This window comes from Prunus mume, linkage group LG8 (assembly GCF_029339155.1).
Source record: "Prunus mume cultivar Tortuosa linkage group LG8, ASM2933915v1, whole genome shotgun sequence".
In the NCBI taxonomy this organism is placed as follows: domain Eukaryota; kingdom Viridiplantae; phylum Streptophyta; class Magnoliopsida; order Rosales; family Rosaceae; genus Prunus; species Prunus mume.
This window is the reverse complement of record NC_142705.1, coordinates 14,537,518-14,560,891: the sequence shown is the minus strand read 5'-3', so window position 1 is coordinate 14,560,891 and position 23,374 is coordinate 14,537,518. Positions and strand designations below refer to the sequence as shown.

Here is a 23,374-nt window from a genome sequence, read left to right as displayed (position 1 = left end):
ACGATTTAGTCCTCATCTTGCCCACTAATTCATCTGAAAAGTTAAACAGGGTGAGGGATGAGCAACCACCGCTTAGTAGGGATATGAGATCTTACCACAGTAGATTGATATAATTAAATTAAGTGACATGCAATCACACAGCCAAATATCACATTAATAATAATTGTAACAACCCGGTCCTAAATAAATAGGTAAATATTAATTTATTCAGAGAAAAGACCATTTTTATCCCTAGAATATTTTATTAGGTTTAAAGTTGACATTTTGACCAGGAAAGAATTTGGGAATTCCGACTTTACCGTTGCGTAGAGTACAGCGAAATGAGTCCGTAGACACGTAGTGGGCTGGAATCAAAGTTGTAATGAGAGAGATACGATCAAAATACCCTCAATGGTATAACTGTAATTTTGGCTAAAACGGGTCTGATAAAAATCTGGTTTTCTCTCTCCTCCGCAGCCTCTCTCTCTCCTCTCTGACGGCTGTAACAGCCGCCACGCTTTGGCCAGCCGTGCTCGTCCGCCACCAAAGTTAATGGGGCGGTACCAAAATGACCGGGCTGCCGTCCTCTTCTAACCCCACCAGCCCCGCCGCCACCACCGTGATTTCACCGGAAAAACGAAGAGAAAGCCGGTTTCGCTCGAAACTTCACCGGCTTCAATCTTTCTCCTCCGACAGCCATTTTTGGCAATTAAGATATGGAAATTCATCTCTTCTTCATAATCTAGCTGATGGTTGGGTAGGATTGCATCAATTTCTAGCCTAGGAGGTTTGATTTTTGAGTTAGGGTTCGGCCGGTTGTTGGATAGCGATTCCGGCCAATTCTGGTTAGTTTTTGGGGCATGCATAAGAACAAAAGTAACTCAAAATAGGGTGTTACACCTAAGGTAGGAGTCTTGAGCCGTGATTTTGGACACCCACGCACTGTCGGCGCGTGTGGCGGCTCGTGGGCATTGTAGAAAAAATGCATTTTCTCCCAATGTAATCTCCTAGTCCTCACGAGTGCGTAGGTGTGCTCGGATTTCTATTTGAATCCGGGTTTGCTAGGTTTGGACTGTTGGATGGTCTTGAGTTTATTGTAGGTTAATCTGGACATCCTAAGGATCATGTGGGATTCGACGGATTATAAAACGGAGTTCCGGATACTCTAAAAATGCCAACCCTAGGGCTAGGGTTATAGTAACCGTATGATCGTGCGATCATGAGCGATCCGACCGTCCGATCTGAACCAAACTTGCAGGACATGTGTCTTAAGCCTTGTAGAACACATAGGAACTTTTGGATCGGACAACGGAGGTCGTGGGCCCCGTGGGCCCGTTTGACCAAGTTTGGGTAGTTTGACCCTTTGTTGACCTTGAATTTTTCGAGGTAGTCTTACCTTCCTAGAAGGATTATAATGCCCCTAGTGACATGTCTTGCGCGATGTGGAGTTATGTTGATTATGTGGATTTAAGATATTAATTTATTGTCTTTAATTGGGGGATTATCGGATGCTATATTGTGGTTGAGGTTTATATTGAAAAGTATATATATATATATATATTATAAAGTTATTAAGAGGTTTGATTCCACTGTAAGCACCATCCTGTGATATGAGATGAGAGGTCATACGTGGCGTAGGATTTTCCGGCATGTTGACAGACCCCATACGTGGTGTTGGTAGTTCCGGCGTATGGGGAGATATTGTGACATGATTGTGAGGCCCATGTGTCGTAGGATTTTCTGGCGTGCGAACAAGCCCTATACGTGGCTTTTGTAGTTCTAGCGTATGGGGAGATATTGTGATATGATGATGAGGTCACACGTGTCGTACGATTTTCCGGCGTGTTGACAGACCCCATACGTGGCGTTGGTAGTTCCGGCGTATGGGGAGATTATTGTGATATGATTGTGAGGTCCCACGTGTCGTAGGATTTTCCGGCGTGCAGACAGGCCTCATACGTGGCGTTGGTAGTTCCGGCATATGGGGAGATATTGTTATATGATGATGAGGTCGCACGCAGCGTAGGATTTTCCGGCGTGTTGACAGGCCCCATACGTAGCGTTGGATGTTCCGGCGTATGGAGAGATTATGTGATTATTTAGAGAGATGTTTGAAAAAGATTGTGTTTGGTGAGTTGTGATTTAAATTAAAAAAGGGAATGTAATGAATTCTAGAATATGAATTTGTATTGCTGTATTAGTTTATATGTTTTGGGACGAGGATTGTTGTTGAAAGAACTACGTGTGGCTTGATCCCTCGACGAGGGTACGTCGGCAGCCTAGGGTGATGCCTAGGTGCAGTCGCAGGTTAAACCTTGTGTTTTATTGAATGTGGTGCGGACCTTGTCGTTGGTCCTGAAATTCGGGTGAGAACGAGATGCGATTATGTTAGGAGGTTGAAACCTTGTATGTTGGATATTTTGGTAAGTTAGATGTTGAAATGTCATTTGACATTAATAAGTATGTTTGAGCTTACTATTTGCATTGGTTAAGGTACTATTTTTGACATAAGAACTTTGTTTGTAGGTTGTTTACGGATTATTTGAAGGCCGAAGGCCATTTATGTGAATTGCATGAAATTATATTGTGTGTGCTGCCTGTTGGGATATTAAATTGTGAATTTTGTGCAGGTTGAAATTTGGGGAATGTTCAATTTATAGGGGAGACTCTGCCGAAATTTCGCAGAAAGTCTCGTGCCCTTATCCTTTTGGAAAAAGGTGGCTATAGTTTCAGAGTGGGCCCGACATCAAGGTGATGTCAGAATTCCACAGGATTCGTCCCGACTTTTGAGAAATTCAGGGCTGGTCTTGTCAATAATAATAATAATAATAATGCATGAATGCTCTTCATCTACTCCCGTTAATTCATATAATTGAACAAGCAAACCTGCACGTCTCATACCATGCTTATACCACTTGGTCCCGAATGTCCATTTATATGAACTAACATTCATCTCAATCATCCCATAATTCCCCTTTTGTTAGTCATCTTGTCTAACTTCCTATCACCAGTCCTAAATCACCCAATAAAAACCACATGCACTGTGGGATCCCTGAGACCTGGTACCTGCCAAGAGTTAGACTCAACTACACAAAAAATTCTTCCCATTATCCTATTTTCCATACTTTCTTTATTAACTCAAGAATTCTAGCCATCACCGATAACATATGATCATGTCAATATTAATAAATAATATAATGATAATTAACAATATCAATAATAATCAGATCAATCCCCGTAAAGGCCCCCCAAGAAATCCCTACCTTGTTTCCAAAGCTAGCTCCAAGTTAAGAAAACACAAGCTAAGTCATATACCTCCTCGAAGAATTTCCTCACTATTCTCTCTCCATCTACGTTTTTCTCTCTTTGCATGAACTTTCATTCAAGGTTAAATGCTTTCAAAAACAAAGGAAATGTCCTATTTATAGTAATACTCAGGAGGATTCAATTTGTTCTAATTGGTGGGGAGGTGATGACCACGTGGGAACTTGGTCTCCAAGATTAGGATAGTTATCATCAAATTGCCAACACCTCATGTTAAATAAAGCTATTTAGTTAAGATTTTAAAAGACTTAAATGGAGTTACTAAGTTTATAAAGTTCAATATATTTCAATTGATTTCTATAAACTCCACACAGAGTTTGATTGAATTCCTAGATTGATTTTAATAGTGTTCGTTAGAGTTTTATCATAGATTTTAAAAGAGTTTATTAGAGTTCTAAAATGTTTTTTTTTGGGGGCTGTTTATCATGTCTCTCTAACTTCATCGTCCATAGTACTACATCTACTTCTTCCATCTCCATTAATAACAAAAAAAATCTGAAATGCACATATAACATTGTAAATAACTATATAGATTAAAATAAAATACCATTAATGAAAAGACAAAATGGAAAAAGCCTAAAGGCACATAAAACACAAGCAATACTCATAAGTAACACACATAAACATTACCCAAATAATTAATTCTAAACCAAAGTTCAACAAATTCCAAACTAATAAAGTCTTAACACTTCTCCAAAATGGTAAATACTTCCAAACCAAAGTCTTACAAATATTTTAAACCAACATGATAAAAATAGTTTAAACCAAAGTTTCAGTATACTCTAATGGTAAACATAATCTCAAAGAACCACACTCATTCCTTATTGTATAGTATCCACTCTAAGCGCTCTTCAGGTAACATTTTCAGGAATGCATTTTTCATTCCCAACTTATGAACCAGCCCAAGTGCTTTGTAACGAGCACGATTATCCAAGTTCGGAGTCTCCTTGATAGCATCCCAAACATTGTTGGTTTTCTCTCTCTCTTTCTCTCTTTTCTCCATTAGGCTATGCATTCCTCAAATTTCAGTGGTAATTGCAGCAATTGAATCCATGCCCACATAAACTTTTTCTACTAGTTCAGCTCGAGTTGTGGTCTCAACTGAATTATTATTTGCTTCAAACTCAGTTTTAGGTTTCTTTCTTTAAGGGAGCTTTTCTAATAGAGCCTCCAAATTTGTGTCCAGAAAAGGTGATGAAGTAAAATTACCAAATGACAAAGATTGGTATGATGTTTCATTTTGACTTGGTACAAATGCCTCAGTGGTATCCTGCAATCTAGTAGGTCTACTTTCTCCAACTTCATACGTTCTAGCATCAGTATCATCACCAAGTCCAATTGAGTTTTTCTTAGCAGCTGTTCTATTGCCAATTGCAATTACCATTAGTTCTAACAGCATATTGCTCTCTTTTGAGGTCCATGGGTTATAAGGTGTTTTTCATTTTCCTTGTTGTGAATCTCCCATTTATAATGTTACTAGATAATACATGCAATCTTTATTAGTTCATAGGAAAAAAATTATATATGAAGATAATTTTTTCCTTTTTGTTTTGGCATAGACTAGATATATATAGATATTTTACAAAACAAGAAAAAGAATGACTATAGATCGATGAAGAAGGCTATCATCTATATGATATAATGTACAGAAACCAATATATATATATATATATATATATATATTAGCAGCAACTAAAACAAAATAATAATAACAGCAATCCTAAACCCTATAGATGATAAAATAGAATAATAAAATAATAATAACAGCAACCAAAAAGAAAAAGGAAAAGTTGAAAAAAGCGTACAAAACTTGTTTGATGTACAACAACAAATATGTTGATGTTAATCTATATATGATGGCAACAACAACAACTATTCAAGCAGTAACTGTTCATATTATGATATACATCGATATATATGCTACTGTTCATCGATATATGGTGATGTACAACAAGAACAAATATTCAAACATACGATGAAAGATCATACATGTCTAAAAAGAGAAGAGATTTTTTACCTCCACTTGACAAGCACACACGTTCAAGGACTGGAAAGCATAGAGCACGTTCAAAGTTTCTAGGGTTGACTTAAGATTTGTCAGGGCATTTTGTATTTATACTTACCACTTTAATTTCCAATGAAATTGGGCAACTTATTAATTCCTCCAAAATAAATTACTTTTTTAATACACCTAAATTTTGTTTGACTTTTAAAAAGTCATAATTGAATACACCTAGATTTCCATGTATTTTTTTAATATCAATCAAAATCTAAATTGAATACACCCAAATTTTTAAACTCTTTTCAACTATATATATATATATATATGTATTAAAAATACAGCGTTTCACATTCGGCATTGTGCCTACGTCCTCTTTTGTGATCCCCAAGAGAAATTTCACTAGAAGAATATGAACAAATTTGGTTACAAAAAGAACCCCCTTAGCTATCTATCCTCTCAAACCCTAGGTCTTAATTTCTCTCACACCCTTGCTCAAACCCTTTGACCCTAGAAAACACTCAAGAATTCACCCTCTTGAACTTTGTCTTGTATTTCTCTCTTGAAAATTCACTCTTGAATTTCTCTTCTAAATTCCCATGCCTCTCTATGGCTTAGCAAATTTAACCTAGCCCAAAAGTGCAATTTATAACTCATAAGACTTGGGTTACAAGTTAATTAGGAATAGGAAACCAAAGCCCTATTAAATTAGGCTAGAAAATCCCAAAATAATAGGGAATTTCGTCAAAACACGCCAAAACATAGAAATCATGCGCGACACTGTTCACGAACCGACGGGTCACCAGGAATAGGCGACCGTCGCTCGAGACAGAGACGTGATTCTGAGCACTTGGCCAAAACTGACCGGTCGTTTGGCCAAGGCGATCAGTCGACTGCACCATCTCCTCCTTGCGACATATTCTTCTCCTTCCTTGTTGCTCCATCCTTGCAACCTCTTAGTTTCCTTCTTCCTCATGCATCCATTGTTGTTCCAAACTTCAACAATCTCCACCTTGGCGAACCATCAATCACCCATGAACAATTGTTGACCCTTAGAACCTCATCAACCTCTTGGAAACTATTCTAGTAATTCCTAAGAGCTCCACCATGGCAAGAAACATCTTGCCTCATAGCACCTTATGTGAGGAGGTGCTTCACCCAAGCTAAACTTGGGCCATCCGGACCTCTTATGTAGAAGAAAGATCCCCCATGCTGAACTTCTTTCTCATCGCCTTCTTAGAACCTTGAATTTTTGACATGCCCTGATATGCAAACTGTTGCCCTAAAGCCAAACATGTGATGTTGCTTTTTGGATATTTTACCATCACTAACGGGCAAGATCAATGTTTTCAACCATGATATTTGGTTTATTATCATAATAGTAAAATGACAAGTCCTTTGAATATGAAATAGTATAAGAGTTATGCAATTAGATTGGATATAAGGAAACCTCTCATACTTCCACATCATTTCCCAAACATTCCCAGTCGTAGGATTATCAATTGGGCATTGATCTTCCTCAAAGACTGGTGCACACTATATCTGCTCAATTGGAAAAATGACTAGTTTCAAGTCATTGCGTGTAGAAACACTAAGATAAGTGTGTAGGTGCTTATAGGGACAAGTACACTGAAAGCAATCAAACCACAAGTTCTATGATGGAAGTCTTACTCACATGTCAAACTAGAACTCATAAGTTGCAATAGTGCAAGCTAGTCCTCATACTTGAGACATCGTAGTTGTCTTGTGGGCAAGTCATTTTTTTTATATATCACTATACGACCATTGAAAGAAAAATTACTCAAAGGTGATTTTCATTATTCAAACTCATCTCCTTGTTTTTATGGCATTCAACTCACAGAGGCAAGTGAATATACAACAAGGGATCTCTGCTCTCAGTAAGGAGAGAGAAAGTGCTCGAAAGATATGATTGAGAAATCTTTGAAAAGTATCGGATATGATTAGAAAAGAAGTTTCTAAACATAACCAATGTAATCATATAAGTGGAAAATTCATATTAGGGTTTTGAAAATGGTATCCATACCCTGATAGTATGAATTAGGAGTACTATGATAGAGAAGGACTCAATTCCACAGCAATTCCAACTCGAATAGGTTTTTCACCTTTTTTTAATTAGCTTGGGTAGCCATGACATGGTGCTAGGGGCCAACCATGGCTTGTGGAAGTCCTGTAAGGTTCAATTATAATTGGCATTCGCTAATAGGAAGAATTAAATGTTGTGATTTAATTCACAATCAACTTAGAGGAGTTGAGGCACCCATTACCTTGCTAAAAGGAATCTATAAATTGCACACTGAAAAATGTACTTAGAGGAACAATGAAAAATAGAAACTTGAGAAACAAATGAAGAAAATAAAACTTTGAAAGTCAACATGGGCTTTTGGGCCCCTACCTCATTTCCTAATATTTCTCCTTTCCTTAAACCCTACCTTGTCTGAGCTCAAGGGCGTGAAAATTTGGGTCTAAATAGTAAAAAGTACCTTTTTGGTTGCCACCGACCCAACAACATTCTCCGCATCATCTTTTGTCTTAACTTCACCTTTATGGACCTTGTCCTGCAACACCACCACTTCTACACCTTTGAAATGAAGCACCATTAATGATAAAATTTTAATCATACAACCTTGAGTAACCTTCCTTACCCAACTAGTCTTGAGCAAACCTGCAGCTTCATTCCGTTGCACTAGCTACTTGCTAGTAAGATCCCTTGCTCACTTTTCTTTAGCACAAAGCTTCTCCTTGGTAGTATTTTCTGCACCACCTGCAATTGTACTCCCCAAAAGCTCATAAATGTTGTTAGGTTAAATCTTCCCCCTCATAATCACCATCGAAACTTTGTGTGACTAAGAGCTTCCCTTCTTCGTCCCTGTTACACTCCTCATCTGTAACCGTCAAAAGTTCATCATTGGTTGTTCTTGAACTTTTGGCATTCTTCATCTTGTTTCACTTCTCCTTCCAAACCAGATAATTTTGCTTCTAATGGTCCTTAAACCCACTCGAAGCACCCTTTTTTTTTCCTGAATTTTAGATTCCTCCCCTTCTTCATCCAAAGATTAAGGAGCTCTTCCTTCACGAATAATTTGTTTGACAACGATCTCGCCGCAAACATCCGTTTGAGCTTTTCTCGTGTTTACTTTGCGGTGTCTTCCATCGCCTTGATGAACCCCTTAGCTAACTCGACAAGCACGTCCCTCTCCTCCGTTGCCAAGATAACGGCTGAACCTTGATAGGCTATGGCATGTTTCATTCTCCTTTTTCGTAGCGTGAAGTTCTCCTTCCTTGTGAATGTCTTCACCTCGAGCTTCACGCTATTCGTTTGTGGTTTCATCGGCTTCTCTTATGCATTCTTGTCCCTCCCCATCATTAACAGTTGCAAACACTCTTAAAACTATAAGAGCATGTCGCAAACCATGACTCTGATACCACTTGTTGTGTGAAAACACTCCAAGAACTTGTTGTTGATGGACTATGCGATGCGCACATACAAAACCCTTGAGAATAAAACACACACACCACAAAGATAGTAAAACAAACACAAAAGAACACAAGGATTTATAGAGATTCAACCTCGTGCCTCCTTCCTCTTTGGTGATCCCTTTGAGAAATTTCACTAGAATAATATAAACAAATTTGGTTACAACAGGAACCCCTTAGCTCTCTTTCCTCTAAAACCCTAGGTCTTAATTTCTCTCACACCGTTGCTCAAACCCTTTGATGCCCTTGTAAAGACTCAAGAATTCACCCCCATGAATTATGTCTTGTGTTTTTCTCTTGAAAATTCACTCTTGAATTCTCCTATCTTCTAAATTCTTTGGCCTCTCTTTGGCTCGAAAGATTTAACCTAGGCTCCAAAGTCCTATTTATAATTCATAAGACTTAGGTTACAAGTTAGCTAGGAATATGAAACTAAAACCCTATTAAATTAGGCTAGAAACCCTCAAAATAATAGGAAACTTCGTCAAAATAAGCCAAAACGTTGAAATTATGCACGGCACTGCTCAAGAACTGACCAGTCGTCAGGAATAGGCGACAGTCAGTCGCTTGGAGACAGAGACACGACCGTAACTCTCGGCCAAAACTGACAAGTTGCCTGCACTCCTTGCAACGTCTTCTTCTCCTTTCTTGTTGCTCCATCCTTTGAGCCATTCAGTTTTTTTCTTCTTCATGCATCCATTGGTGAGCCAAACTTCAACATAAAGAATGGAACACATGTGCGGTATCCAAAATTCCAGCTGCTTCTCCTACTTCTGTATCTTTCTCAATATCAATTTCAACAAAATGTACATTTTGGTTGAATTCATCTTTCACGTGCCATAAGAAAGCAAAGCTAGAAATTACCACACCCTAGGAGGTGCTCTCTCTTTCAAATTAAAACTCTTTTTTCCATGCAGTACATATACCTTCTTTTTTTCTTCTTTTTCCAATAACCAAGAGGACTGCATGCATATTGAATATCAATGTAAACAAATTTATATATAGGCTTTTTAGGTCAATAGTGCCTCAACTTACACTCGAGTTGCATTTCCGTCTCTTAATTCATAAAATGGTTGTGGTGGCCCCCCAACTTCACTTCAGTTAGTACCATTGGTCCTGCGTTAGATTTTCTGTCAAATTTGAAGTCAAAATAGTATTTTTCATGTTCTTTCTCATGGGAAAAACTGTATTTTCATCCACATCAGTCATCTTCCCCCGCCCGTCCTCTGTATTAATTTTATGTTGAATCTCTAAGGTACACGTGAAGAACAGCAGCCACCAAAATCCCCCACACACCCAACTCCCCATACCTACCCCTCCCACGCCTTCCTCCGTCTCACTCTAACCTCCACTTGTAGTGGATTCATAATAGGTATATGGGTGAGAAGTCATAGAGGAATTGAATGGTCTTAAGGGACTGAGGTCGTGCGGACTTTTTTAGGTACAAAATGGTGGTGGGAGTGGTGGAGCTGGTGGGAGTGATGGTGTTAAGCTTGAAATGACCATTTTTTTCTATTTCATGTAGACGTCATCCCTCCCCCTTTCCTATTGGCAGTCTTTCATTGACTCCCTGCGCCCTGTTGCAGATTATGTTCTGGCTCTGTTTCTCCTCCTTATCTCGAAAAAGACTATTGGCGCTCCATCATTTGAGAGTTAAATTCAACCACTATTAAAACCAATCCTGCAAAAATATATATTTCAGAATATAGATTTCATATTTAACCCATATCAAAACGGAACTGAATCATAAAATTACATACAATTCTTACTAAGAAAACCATATTACCCCAACAAGAATCACTAAAATGAAGAAATTTCAGAGAACAAAAAAAACATAGAATAAAATATTAAGTTATTACTTGAAAGCAAAATTAGCTATGAAGACGATCAATAATTATTTCCACAAGAATAAAGGTGCCCACCATTTCTCTTATTCGCAATCAACATTTGGGTTTCTTTCTCCAGAGAGACGTTGCAGAAAATGGAAGAATGAGTATGTTAGTTTGTTGCCCTATTGGAATTAGTACTTTAGATATTGCCCACGTTAGTTTTTCTAATAAAAAAAAAATTAGGGTTTTTTTTCTCTTTTAAAATTATGAGAAAATTGGGTTATGATTTAAAGATGATGTGTCAACTAAGTCCTTTGGGGAGAGAGGCTCGGTGAAATAGACATGTCTGTGAAGATGCGGACTACCTGCACCTGGACAGAAAGACCCTATGAAGCTTCACAGTTCCCTGGGATTGGCTTTGGGCCTTTCCTGTGCAGCTTAGGTGGAAGTTGAAATTTAATGGGGCAGTACTTTGACTTTATGAGATACAGATCCACCTCCACCATCCATCAACCATCATCCATATCCACACCTAAACAAGTACGAAGTAAATAAGAGTACCGGTGCAGAAAGCATGGAGGTGTAAAAGACGTGGGCCCTCGAAAACTTAGTATGCTTGCAGTAGCGTCCATGCAATTATTGCAAGCCAAATTTGATTATATTTCACCATAACGAAAATAATGGCGTGCCCATACTGCATAATGAGAGAACGTGTTTCGGCTCTACAACTGATCCCCTTGGCCATGTATTTATAAGATAACACGTAGGCTCTGTAGAAGAACTCAACAACACAATATTATTTCTAGGGTTTGCATTGCAGACTGCAGTGAGTAAATTTACATATTTGGTTGGCCTGTAAAAATGGCAGAGAGGTCGAGTGGTTATATTGAGGGAATGATTGAAGAGGATAAAAGATCGGCTTCTGCAGGGAAGTATTTGGTGTGGGAAGACATAAGAGTAGTGGCTGCCCAAAACTTGAGAAATGATGCAACCTCAAGAAAGCAGCTGTTGAATGGGATTAGTGGTTTCGCTGAACCTCACCGGATTATGGCCCTCATGGGTCCTTCTGGTTCAGGAAAATCTACCTTACTTGATGCCTTGGCTGGTATCTCTCTCTCTCTCTCTCTCTCTCTCTCTCTCTCTCTCTCTCAGCTTAACCCTTAGTTTGAAACAAAAAGGATATTTCTCTTTGTTGGATACAAAATACTATAATATTTCGCAAACAATAATACTCATCCAGAGTAAAGCCATACTGCATGTGAGTTGAGTCCTGCTACTATTCACGAAAATTAATGTACACAACGTTACCATTTGAGCAAAGGTCAGTTGGTCTCAGTTGGTCACTTATCTATCTAATTAGTATATAGAGGGTGTTCTTCCCTAAGGATATCTTCTTCTTAAAACAGGACATCCTAGGTTTTTGGATTGTAATCCAACCATCAGAACCATCCAGTTTTTAGATTCTCTTTCAATCATGATTCATGCAAAAAAAAAAAAAGATATTTAGTCAAATATCCATTCTTGGCACTAAAATTATAAATAAACCCTACACCATTTAATTTCTATAAACATACCCAAAAAACCCAAAAAATAACAACTGGCCCTATTGAATTTAATTTTAATTATTAAATTACTTTGATGCCCCATTAAGTGTTTTGGGCTTTTTTATGAGGTTTTTGGGTTGGGTTTGTTTTAAGAAATCAATGATAATAATTTAAAAGAAGGGAATCAAAAATGGGAGTTGAAATTATTGAAACTTTAAATAGTGCTTGGGTTTTTTTTATACATGTCATTAAAAGAAGTTATAAGCCTTTTTGTTATGTTGTAAATGGGCTTTGGATGTATTTCTAAAGTCCATTTCATATAGGGCTTTTTTATAATTTGGGTTTTATAGTGAATCTCCCAAAAAAAATCTACTAAATCGGAAATTGTTCAGCCATTTGATTATCCGCATTTTTATTTCTATTTTATCTAACGACCTGTGCTTTTTTCTGCACATTTTGGATGACCGAATATTTCCAATATGGACAATTCTTTTTGCACGGATATATAACCCTTGAAACAAGGAAATCCTTAACATTTTTTTTTATTTTTATTTTTAAAAAAACCCCTATGTATATATATTAGTCTCGGGCTTCACCCCCAAATATGTTGCGGAGAGTTTTCCCCTCTAATTTTTTTGCTGGATTTTGTTTCTCTCATTGCTTTTTGCAAGGTTTTGGTTCTCTCCTAGCTTGGTCTAGGGTCTCTCCTTGTTTTTTTGCATGGCTAACTAGGTAGTAACTTAATACGACGCTAACTATTTATTTGGACCCACTTCATAATGTTCTCTCATTATCGGAACCATTCATTTTTTAGGTCATTATTCATGGATTATCTTTACAAATAAATAATCCTTCAAATCAGACAACTTTGAGACATTTTATTATCAGCATGATTATTTCATTGTTTATAAGAAATATTGCATTTGACTAGTTATTCTATCACTATTAGAATTTAGATGAGTAATGATGTCTGATTTGACTTATTTTTTGTGCAAGGATGATCCTTGGAGTAATCTTACATCCCTTGGTGTAAATCAGGTGCATATGCACCTCTCTCGCCGGAAAGAGCTATGGAGGTTGTGGAATTTGCCTCATCTTAGAAGTGATCTGCTCGAAGAAATGCCTCTGTGAAATTGCTTTTGTTTGCTGTGTGATGCTTGATTCTTCATTTTTTGGACCAGGCAATGAACAAAAATAGGGATAAAGCCTTATGTCTTGGATAGGAACCCAATGCCAAAGTACAATTAATATTATTAATAATTTAATATAAAGAGAGTCCTAAATTGAATTGAAGAAGTCAACAGACCCAAATCTCAAGGTCTGTGTTTTTTTTTCTCTCCTTTTAATCTTTTTTTCTTCTGGTTTTTTATTTCTATTTTTTTATAATATGTTTTTTAATAATATATATATATTTTTTATGTGGCTCTCTCTGTATTTTTTAATTATAAAGTTATGAAACATTACTAGTAATCTTCAATTGAATATTGCCCATTCTCTAATAAATTCTTGGGTCCGCCACTGTGTCTCACGCTTGATTTATTTTTTCTGGTATGCCTATAATATCTTGAGAATTCCTTATTTATTAACAGGTAGACTACCTGCAAATGTCAAAATGTCCGGAGACGTTATACTCAACGGCAACAAAAGAAGGTTAAACTGCAGAGACATTGTAAGCATAATTAGAATTAACATGAAGTATTTAATCTTTTTTTAAAATTGATTATAATATTGATATGCATGCATTTTCAGTCTTATGTAACTCAAGAAGACCTCTTCCTGGGATCACTCACAGTTAGGGAAACCCTAGAATATTCAGCTCATCTCAGGCTTCCTTCCACAATGACTAAAGATGACAAGAATGAGGTGGTAGATGAGACCCTCACAAAAATGGGTCTCCAAGATTGTGCTGAAAACAACATTGGAAACTGGCATTTGAGGGGTATAAGTAATGGAGAAAAGAGGAGACTTAGCATTTGCATTGAAATATTAACACAGCCTCATGTCTTGTTGCTAGATGAACCCACCAGCGGCCTGGACAGTGCTTCATCTTTCTTTGTGATATGGGCATTAAGGAACATTGCTCATGATGGAAGGATAGTCATTTGCTCCATCCATCAACCAAGTAGCGATGTGTTTAATCTCTTCAATGATCTGCTTCTCCTAGCAGGAGGTGAAACTGTTTATTTTGGAGAAGCAAAGATGGCTGTACAGGTAAGATTATTATTTCTTAATAGAGTCGCCAGTTCACCGATATCTCGTTTTTCGAAATCTGAGACTACTCTGAACCTCGATCGCATATTTCTAACAAGTAAGATAATGACAGACATACTAATTAGTTGATGGTTTCTTCAATTCTTACTCTTCAGTTCTTTGCGGATGCCGGATTTCCTTGTCCAAGCCAGAAAAAATCCTCCAGACCACTTCCTTCGATGTGTTAGTTCAGACTTTGACCAAGTTATCGCAGCACTTATGATATCTAAAAGAATTAACTATGTACGTAAATTTCTTTAATTTTTCTTCAGAAGGGTTTGGTTTTGCTTGCTTTATTATTAATGAATTGTTTTTGGGATTGTCTTGGCAGGGATCATCAGGCTCTTTAAATTCCGAAATGAATTTGACAACAGATGAGATCAAAGGAAAACTCATCAACGAATACAAGTCCTCCAAATTTTCATCAAACGCAAGAAAAAGGATGAGAGAAATCTTAACATTGCAGGAAAAACCTGCCACAAAATCAAACAAAGAAAATAGTAGCAGCTGGCGGAGGAAGCTATGCACATTGATTAGCCGATCTTCACTGAATATGTCTAGAGATATTGGGTACTACTGGTTGAGGAGTGTGTTTTACATTTTAGTTGCAGTGAGTGCTGGCTCTTTCTTTTTCAAGATTGGGACAAACTATCAAGCAATCGTGGCAAGAGGAAAGTGTGATGGTTTCATCTACGGTCTCATGATCTGCTTGTCCATTGGAGGCATACCCTTTGTTATTGAAGAATTACAGGTAGACATGAAGCCTCATCCTTAATTCGCTCATATGATTTTTTTCACCTCGACACTTGCATTGTTAGTGTGTGAATTGCGAAAATTCATCAGTTTGATTCTATAGTTTGGCAACATAAGTGTGGTAAAAGAACATTACCAGTAACAGTTTATCGAGTTATATACACTGAATGGCTCTCAGGTTTTCAGTGTATTCATAAAACAACTGAGGTTTCGGAAATTACACTAACAATCTTTTAGGTTTAAAAATAGTTTTCATTAAACCCATTCCATTCATTTTCTTTCCAAAAATTTCTAATGTCATCACAACAACTTCTCAAAATGAAAAAATTAACTTCAAGACGGAAATTTAATGCAATGGGTTTTGTAAAGACAATTTGAAACCATAGAGGAATTAGTGTAATTTCCGAAACCTCAGATTTTTGTATGAAAGCACCAAAAACTTCAGAGAGTGTTAGTGTAAGTTTATTCCAATTCCAACCTCTCTTTTTTTTGTGTAATTGTTTATTCCATCTTCTTAACACTACAGTTTTGGGGGTTTTGGGGGGCATTAACTCTTGAAGCTCATAAGTACAAAAATTCAACTGTATATAACTTCAAAGTTGGTTTGCAGGTGTTTAGGCGTGAAAGACTTGGTGGGCATTATGGGGATGCTCTGTTTGTTCTCTCCAACTTCCTGTCCTCGCTTCCTTTCGTAGTTGCCATGGCATTCTCTTCTGGAACAATCCTATACTACATGGTCAAATTCCATTCTGGCTTCTCTCATTACTTGTATTTTTGTCTCAATCTCTTCTGCTGCATTGCTGTCACAGAAGGCACTGCCTTAATCGTTGCAGCCGTAGTTCCAAATCTCTTGATGGGCATAGGAGCAGCAGCTGCGGTGACAGTAAGCGAAATCTCACTTTTCAGTTATAAAATCGTAACAAAAACTGTATTTTGCACCTAAGTAATGCTAGGGATATCAACTATATCATCTCAACTAGTACAACGGTATTTTGTTTCCTGATTTGTGGCCTTACATTAAACTTCATTTGTTTATTGATGAAAAAATGTCATGTAACTAGTTTGTAACTAAAGAGTATAGGTAACCCTAATGTCATTGTTTTTACCTCATCTTTTGTATGAATATAACGGACACATCACCTGTCACGCAATGTGATCAATTAATACAATAATATATGATCTGTTAGTAGACACGTCAATATCTGCTCATTTGGGACTGCTTCTCCAGGAAGTACTTCTGCTCATAAACGCTTCTAACAAAAGCGATTTTATTAGAAAAATCTTAAATTTTCATAAAAAATTAAAGTGTTTCGTGGAAAAGCATTACTTCCTGAAGAAGCACATAGCAAGTGCTTCTAAACTTTTCTACCAAACGCTGTTAGAAGCACTTTTAGTTATCAAAAAATGCTTTTGGCCCTTCCAGAAACACTCCCAAACAGGTGTCAACCATCTAATATGTTTATACACATAGGTATTCATGATGATGCCATCTCTTCTCTTCCGGAGGCTGGTTGACCTTCCGAAGATCTTTTGGCGCTACCCAATGTCCTACCTCAGCTATGCTGCATGGTCAATACAGGTATTAAGAAGTATATTAGACCTTCCAAACACTCCTTAATTACATCTTATGATATGTTACTAATCAGGAATGGGTATTTGAATGATTCCAATTCCTTGATTACCTTATCTAAGTTTTCCGATTCCTGACTTCTGCAGCTCCTAGTAAATAAACATGCCATTAATTAGATTTGTTACCATGCCATTAATTTAGATTTGGCATTTAATTGCTGATTAAAATTTATCTCAGGGTCAGTTCAAGAATGACATGATTGGGCTTGAATTTGACCCTCAAGTTCCTGGCGAACCGAAGTTGAAAGGTGAGGATGTTCTCCTTTATATGTATGGGATAAACCCTAAAATTTCCAAGTGGTGGGATTTGGCTGCTCTGGCAGCCTTGTTAGTTTGTGTAAGAGTTATCTTTTATATGGTGCTCAAGTACAAGGAGAGAGCATCATTTTTTACACACAGACTTTATGCCAAGGCAAACTTTCAACACAAAGCCAAAAGAGCTCCATTGAGGAAGGAGCCATTGATCTCCTCCAAGAGGCACAAAACTCTTAATCCATTAGCTTCTCAAGAGGGTCTTGGATCACCACTTCCATAGTGTAATTGTACTCTTCCTCTTTAATTCACTTATTTATTTCACTGTAAATCACTTTGTATAAGATTAAGGGTGATCACACTAAACATCCGTGTAAAGTGAAACTTTTATTAGTTTATCAACATGAAATAAATACAGTTCGCAAGGAAAGATGGGATTGGGATAGGCAAAAATAAAAACAGAAAAGAAGCTAAACCCTCCCAAACTTACAAATTGGCGGAAATACAGGATCAGAGAATCGAATACCATAACGATGCATTGGCAACTCTGCCTGTATAATAACCTACAGTGTAGTTGATCAATACAAGATACAATTGTGAAAATTGAAGGTGTTATTGAGCTAGCCTGTTTGGGAGGAACAAAATTGAACTACAAAATGAGGAAATCAGGCAACCAAGGGTCTTGAATCTTCTCATTTATTTGCTTGAATAAATTGTCTATACTCGCTCTTCATTTTGACCCCCGATATAGTCCTACAAACAAGCATAGAACAATTAGCGCCACAAAGGAACGAGCAACCTTGTAGATAAGTTATATGTGGTGAATAGATCACATTGGGGACAAAAATATGGACAGAGATAAACCAACCTGATCATTTCTTTATTTTTGAAGAACTGAACACATGGTGTACCCATAATTCCAGCTGCTTCTGCTACTTCTGGATCTTCCTCAATATCAATTTCAACAAAATGTACATTTTGGTCGTATTCATCTATCACCTGCCATCAGAAAAAAAAAGCTTAAGATTACCACATACTCTATTGGTCATGTATATTCACGGATATATATGATAAAGCATGTTTTACCGTCGCAGAAAATTTGCAAAGGCAGACAAACGTCTAGTTTCCAAGTAAACATACACTACCAAGACCTGAAATCCTGAACTCACCCTCCCACAATCCCACATCAATTTCTACGAGGAAGAAAATGCCACTAGGCCCAAAGGCCACTGGCTACAGTCAATCATGCTTCCTGCATGAGAATCTTACATGTATTTGTGCCAGTTGGTAACATAAGCTTATAGGTACATTCCAAAGACAATCTTAATTTTGCAGATATCTGATTTATACAGTGTCTCACACATGAAAGAACATTGTGATCTCCCACAATCTGGTTTCGATTTTCAACTATAACAACGTGCAACCATCTTAAAACTTGCCCAAGCCAAATGCTTGACGTGATTTGCACACAATAAATTGAATTACGCGTATCCAAAAAATATTCATATTCAAATTCACATCCTGTATAAAGATCATAGTAATCATGACAGTTTAAATTATCATGTGGTATTTATACAAGTTAATTTGTATACCTTACTAAGAATTGGCTTCAAAGTCCTACACGGACCACACGTTGGTGCTGTATATAGTACACATATAAGCCTTGGGCTTTCATGGTACAATTTTCGTAGGGCATACTGAAAAGCAAATACAAAAAAAGTTACTACAACTTAACTAAGAATAGAACTAATAATATTTCTATCTAACCCAAAAAATAAATAAATAAATAAAATCGTCGATTGGTTAGTATGAAATCATTAGATCATGCTAGCTTATAGGTAAAAGAACACATGCCTGGCCCTTATGCTTTGTAAGAGTAATGTCAAAACCTTCTTGAACATCCCTGCTTGTGAGTTCCTTCTTAGCCTCTTCAGTTTTGGGCTGTCAAATGTAGATAGATGAGAAGGATGTTTTTTATGAACAGTGCTATCACAGGCTATAAATTCAACTATTGATCCAAATAAAATTCCACAATCCATTTACCAAGAAAACAAAGAGTCATTAGATTAATTCCTCAATAATTCCCCACCAAAAAAAAATTCCTCAATAATTTAGTCTTTTTTTTTTTGGGGCCCAATAATGTCAAAATTCATTTCAGTGACAAATGAAAAAATAATTATATTTCCTATCAAAGGGGTGGAAAAAATTAAGTAAACATGAAACTGTGCAGTGAACTTTATTATCAAATAAAAATCAAAACTAAATGGAACTTATGTTGGAATGCTTATCAATAATTTCTTTTACAACCAGAGGACACTAAACAATTACAGGTCTTGTATGGGTTTAATAAACCTCTGAATAAAGTAAGACCCAGCAGATGAAAATAATATATTATTTCTAGAGACATGTAGAAAATATAAACTTCATTAGAAGTTAAATACCTGGTGAAACTCAATTATGAGATCTTTTCCCACAAGATATCTCTCAACTGATAAAGCGGCAATGCATCCAGAACCTGCAGCAGTTACGGCCTGCCTCCATTCATGGTCCTAATAAGATAAAAGAGACGGGATTACAGATAGTCTAACTGAGAATTTTTGCAAGCAAAGAACAAGTTTGGGTCAGAAAAACGGCTTAATCATTCTTGCTTTTTCTTTTTTTCTTTTTTTCTTTTTGGACTGCAGAACACGAGTTTGAATTTGAATAGCAATATAACTACTTTTATGTGAAGCAGGTCCAGCAGATGTAATGCAACAAAAAAAGAACCCAATAAAGAAAAAAATCCCCATCAGGCGTGCCTATCGGATGTGCTTAATAATTCTTTGTACATTACTTTTCTGTTGTTTAAAAACTAAGAAACAGTGAAGAAATTTAAAAAAGAAAAAAAAATGAGAAGTTTTAGCAGCATTACCTGTACATCTCCAGCAGCAAATACACCTTCAACTGAAGTTTTTGCAGTACCCTCTTCTACTAAGATGTAGCCAGAGCTGTCAAGCTCAACTTGGCCTTCCAACAACTGGCTATTTGGTGAATGACCAATACCGTAAAATAACCCCTTTGCTTCAAGCACAGATTCCTCCCCACTATCAAGTTTTCGAATTAAAATACCAGACATCTGGCCCTTCGTATTGCTAACGATGTCCACAGTCTCTGTGTTGAAATGCAAGGTGACATTTGGGTTGTTGTACACTCTGAAACATTCGCGATAATCAACCTGTTAAACAAACATTCAGGGAGTTGAAAACTCACACATACATTAGTATAAATTTCATCACCATCAAGGAAGGCAATCAGAATCTAGAACACAAAAATAACTATCCTGAGATTAAAAAACTGAGGAATGGTATAAAAGAACAAGGAAAATTCTACTGCCAATCACTGCACATTCCATTGCAGCTGAGCTATAAAACATTGGCATTACATAGAGAATACACAGTTTTAATAGACAATTAACATGAACTGTTCAACATTTCTTGAGCTATAAAGCATTAATTTCCTACTCCAGCTTAATAAAAGGCAGTTCTGTTCTAGATCAAAAAGCAAATAGATGTAAAGCAAGCTTGATGGTAAAAGATAGAAGCTTATAACAAGAATGAATGAAGAAATTTTTTTATAAACCAATTGAAGTAATTTACAACTTAAGATCCTTTCCAGGAAGACTAGAAACTGCCTCAACAGAATAGCTCATTCACAGGCAATGTCATCATCAGACAGATAGCATTTGTGATGGTCAAATACAGTACATTCACTAATTATTCAACAAAACAAGTACCAATGTGCATATCCATTGTACTATGTACTAAAGGAAAGATAATATCAGTGACAATCAAATTTGAAAACATTCAAAACGAAAAAATATAAATAATGATAGAACACATATATAGATGGTGACATATGAAGTAGCTGCATGAAGGTGAACGAAGTTGCATATGGAAGTAGAGGAGCAAGCAAAATCCAGATGAATAAGTGGACGAATGATGAAACAAAATTTTCTGCTATGCTCAAATTTAAATTATGAAACAAAATTTTTAGAGAAAAATTACTATGGTATACATCCATCCATCTGACATGAGACACCGAGGAAGACAAATGTGATTAGGATGAGAAAAAAGCACAAAAAGAAACATTTCACTTAGTATATATTTATGTGGTTATCCACAATGACCAACCACACAAGTGTAATTTAGAAGGTGTGGCATAAAAACATCAGAACATCATATTAAGATAGGTTTCATCAACACTCACCTATCTTGCATTGCTCTAGAAGCTCTTAGTTGATTTCTACGCACAAGTAGATGAACATGACGAGCATATTTTGTGAGGTATAAAGCTTCCTCTGTTGCTGTATCACCCCCTCCAACCACAGCAAGAACTTGCCCTTTAAACAATGGTGATGCTCCATCACAAATTGCACAAGCACTAATTCCCCTACTCCAAAATTCATCTTCACGGGGTATCCTAAGCCGTTTTGCAGTAGCTCCTGTGGCAAAAATTAGACTGTGGCACTTAACCTGAAATGCAAATGCAAAACTGAGAATCAGATTAGAAGTACAAGGACAAAATTAACATATGGTAAACTCAAGGCCAATAGGATATGAGTAAAATATTCAGCATACAATCAGAAGATAAATGTTACCATATTGGAAAGAGATGCATTACCATATTGGAAAGAGATGCATAGTGGATTATAGATGAAGAAAAGAAATCTAAACATTGAGCAAAAGTGAACCTTTTTCTTTTTGTTTCTTTTATAACTTGTGATTTGTTTATAGTAAATGATGAGTGTTTTATTAATGGAACAGAGTAAGAGGATCTTTGAGGATAAATGTAAAAAGAAGGTGGACTGGTTGAAACTATGCAAGCCAATCGATCAGCCAGCCATGTTGATTAATCAACCTGTGCATTGTTTCAGCCAATCCGCACTTCAGATGTCCATACTTGAAGCCACTCAGATGTTCATAAATATTGCAGAAAAATGGAAGACTTACAAAGTTAACTGTGCTACCAGTCATATATTACTTTATAGCCGTAGACAAGAATGTAAAATTCATTTTGCACTCATGCCCCCCTCTCTGACATGAAAGAATTTCACAGCTTGAATTGTCAGTGAGACAAGAAAATTATTCAAAATTTCATTTCAAAGGAAACCCACATTCATCTAGCAATTAGAATCATTTTTTACGGGCCACCTCTGTGAAGTTTGAAAGAACCCAATTAAAACAGATTACAAAAATATATAAAACCAAAACTTGTGCAAAATAATATATCACCTTACGCTCACTACTTTCCACAGTAAAAGGTCTAGTTTTGACATCAATAGACTCAACATCTTCCTGGTACAACTCTGCTCCCCAGCGTTCGGCTTGTCGCCGCATCCTGCACAACACAAAAACAAACAATGCTGAGCTTCTTATGCAGCACTTTAGTCGAAATTGCAGCTTTCCTAACAATTCCCACCTGAACAACTTGGATTTTGGAATTCAAAACAAGTCAGGACCGGTAATTCCATAAAATCATAAACTTGGTTGGTTTACCTGTCCATTAAATCAGGACCAGTAATCCCATCTGGGAATCCTGGAAAGTTTTCAACTTCAGTAGTGGTCATCAACTGCCCCCCTGGGCCCGATTGATACCCTTCAAACACCAGAGGCTTCAAATTGGCTCGAGCTGCGTATATTGCTGCTGTGAATCCAGCTGGACCTGACCCAATTATCACCACATTCTCGATTGCATTTGCTGCGCAAAAACAAATTAAACAAACAAACCATCTTCATCAAGTTGTACAACGATTGAAACCCACAAACTAAATCAACCATAAGAACACTGCAAACTGAACTTCCACTTCAAAGTTCAAAAACATGCAAGCGTATACAGAGAGGGAGAGAGAGGGAGGGAGGGAGCACCTTGAGAGGTAGGAGGAGACTCGGAGGAAGCTCGGAGAGGGAGAGAGTGAGGGCGTGAGCGTGGAGGAGAGAGGAGAGGGAGAGAGAGGGGGCGAGGGCGGGTTCTGAGGAAGAAGAGAGTGTGGTGAGGAGAAGGAGGAAGGAGAGAGGAAATGGACATGGTGGTGACTCGGTGAGTCGGAACGGTCTCGAAACCAGTTCCTATCTTGACACCCGCCGCAGCCATGTTTGTTTCAGACCATACAAATTACAAGGCACTTTGTTCTTTAATGCTCTCTCTCTCTCCGATTCTTGGTTTTTTTGGTTTGTTGTTTTTGGGAGCTGTGGACGGGCTGCTGCTCAGGGTTATCTTTACTCGCTCGCCTCACGATGAGTGCCACGCTCTTCTTCAGTGCAAAACAATTCCTAAAAGATTTT

The 23,374-nt window shown here is 37.2% G+C and overlaps 2 protein-coding genes across 2 annotated transcripts; one reads left to right on the top strand and one right to left on the bottom strand.

The window, feature by feature from the left end:
- The first annotated feature begins 11,415 nt into the window (after positions 1-11,415).
- Positions 11,416-17,484, top strand: LOC103342443 (ABC transporter G family member 15-like). The gene is given in 9 exon segments (XM_008246071.3): positions 11,416-11,731; positions 13,760-13,839; positions 13,920-14,381; positions 14,537-14,572; positions 14,574-14,663; positions 14,752-15,171; positions 15,784-16,056; positions 16,645-16,752; positions 16,981-17,484. Coding segments are annotated over 9 exon segments (2,070 nt in total). The 5' UTR covers positions 11,416-11,487; the 3' UTR covers positions 17,338-17,484.
- Positions 17,423-23,348, bottom strand: NTRC (NADPH-dependent thioredoxin reductase C). Its single transcript, XM_008246026.3, has 10 exons — positions 22,958-23,348; positions 22,589-22,790; positions 22,325-22,430; positions 21,300-21,565; positions 19,966-20,245; positions 19,496-19,603; positions 18,909-18,995; positions 18,647-18,751; positions 17,923-18,053; positions 17,423-17,807 (listed from the first exon to the last, which is right to left on the bottom strand). The coding sequence occupies exons 1-10, from the start codon at positions 23,181-23,183 to the stop codon at positions 17,747-17,749; spliced, it is 1,572 nt and encodes a 523-aa protein (XP_008244248.1). The 5' UTR covers positions 23,184-23,348; the 3' UTR covers positions 17,423-17,746.
- Positions 23,349-23,374: the final 26 nt, after the last annotated feature.

Bases quoted from the DNA above. Each gene is read 5' to 3' on its own strand.
- NTRC (XM_008246026.3), bottom strand. From the start codon at position 23,183: ATGGCTGCGGCGGGTGTCAAGATAGGAACTGGTTTCGAGACCGTTCCG. The intron at 22,791-22,957 runs GTGCTCCCTCCC...GTTTTTGCGCAG, and splicing joins GTCTCCTCCTACCTCTCAAG to CAAATGCAATCGAGAATGTG. The intron at 18,996-19,495 runs GTATTTAACTTC...TACATTTGACAG, and splicing joins TCATAATTGAGTTTCACCAG to CCCAAAACTGAAGAGGCTAA.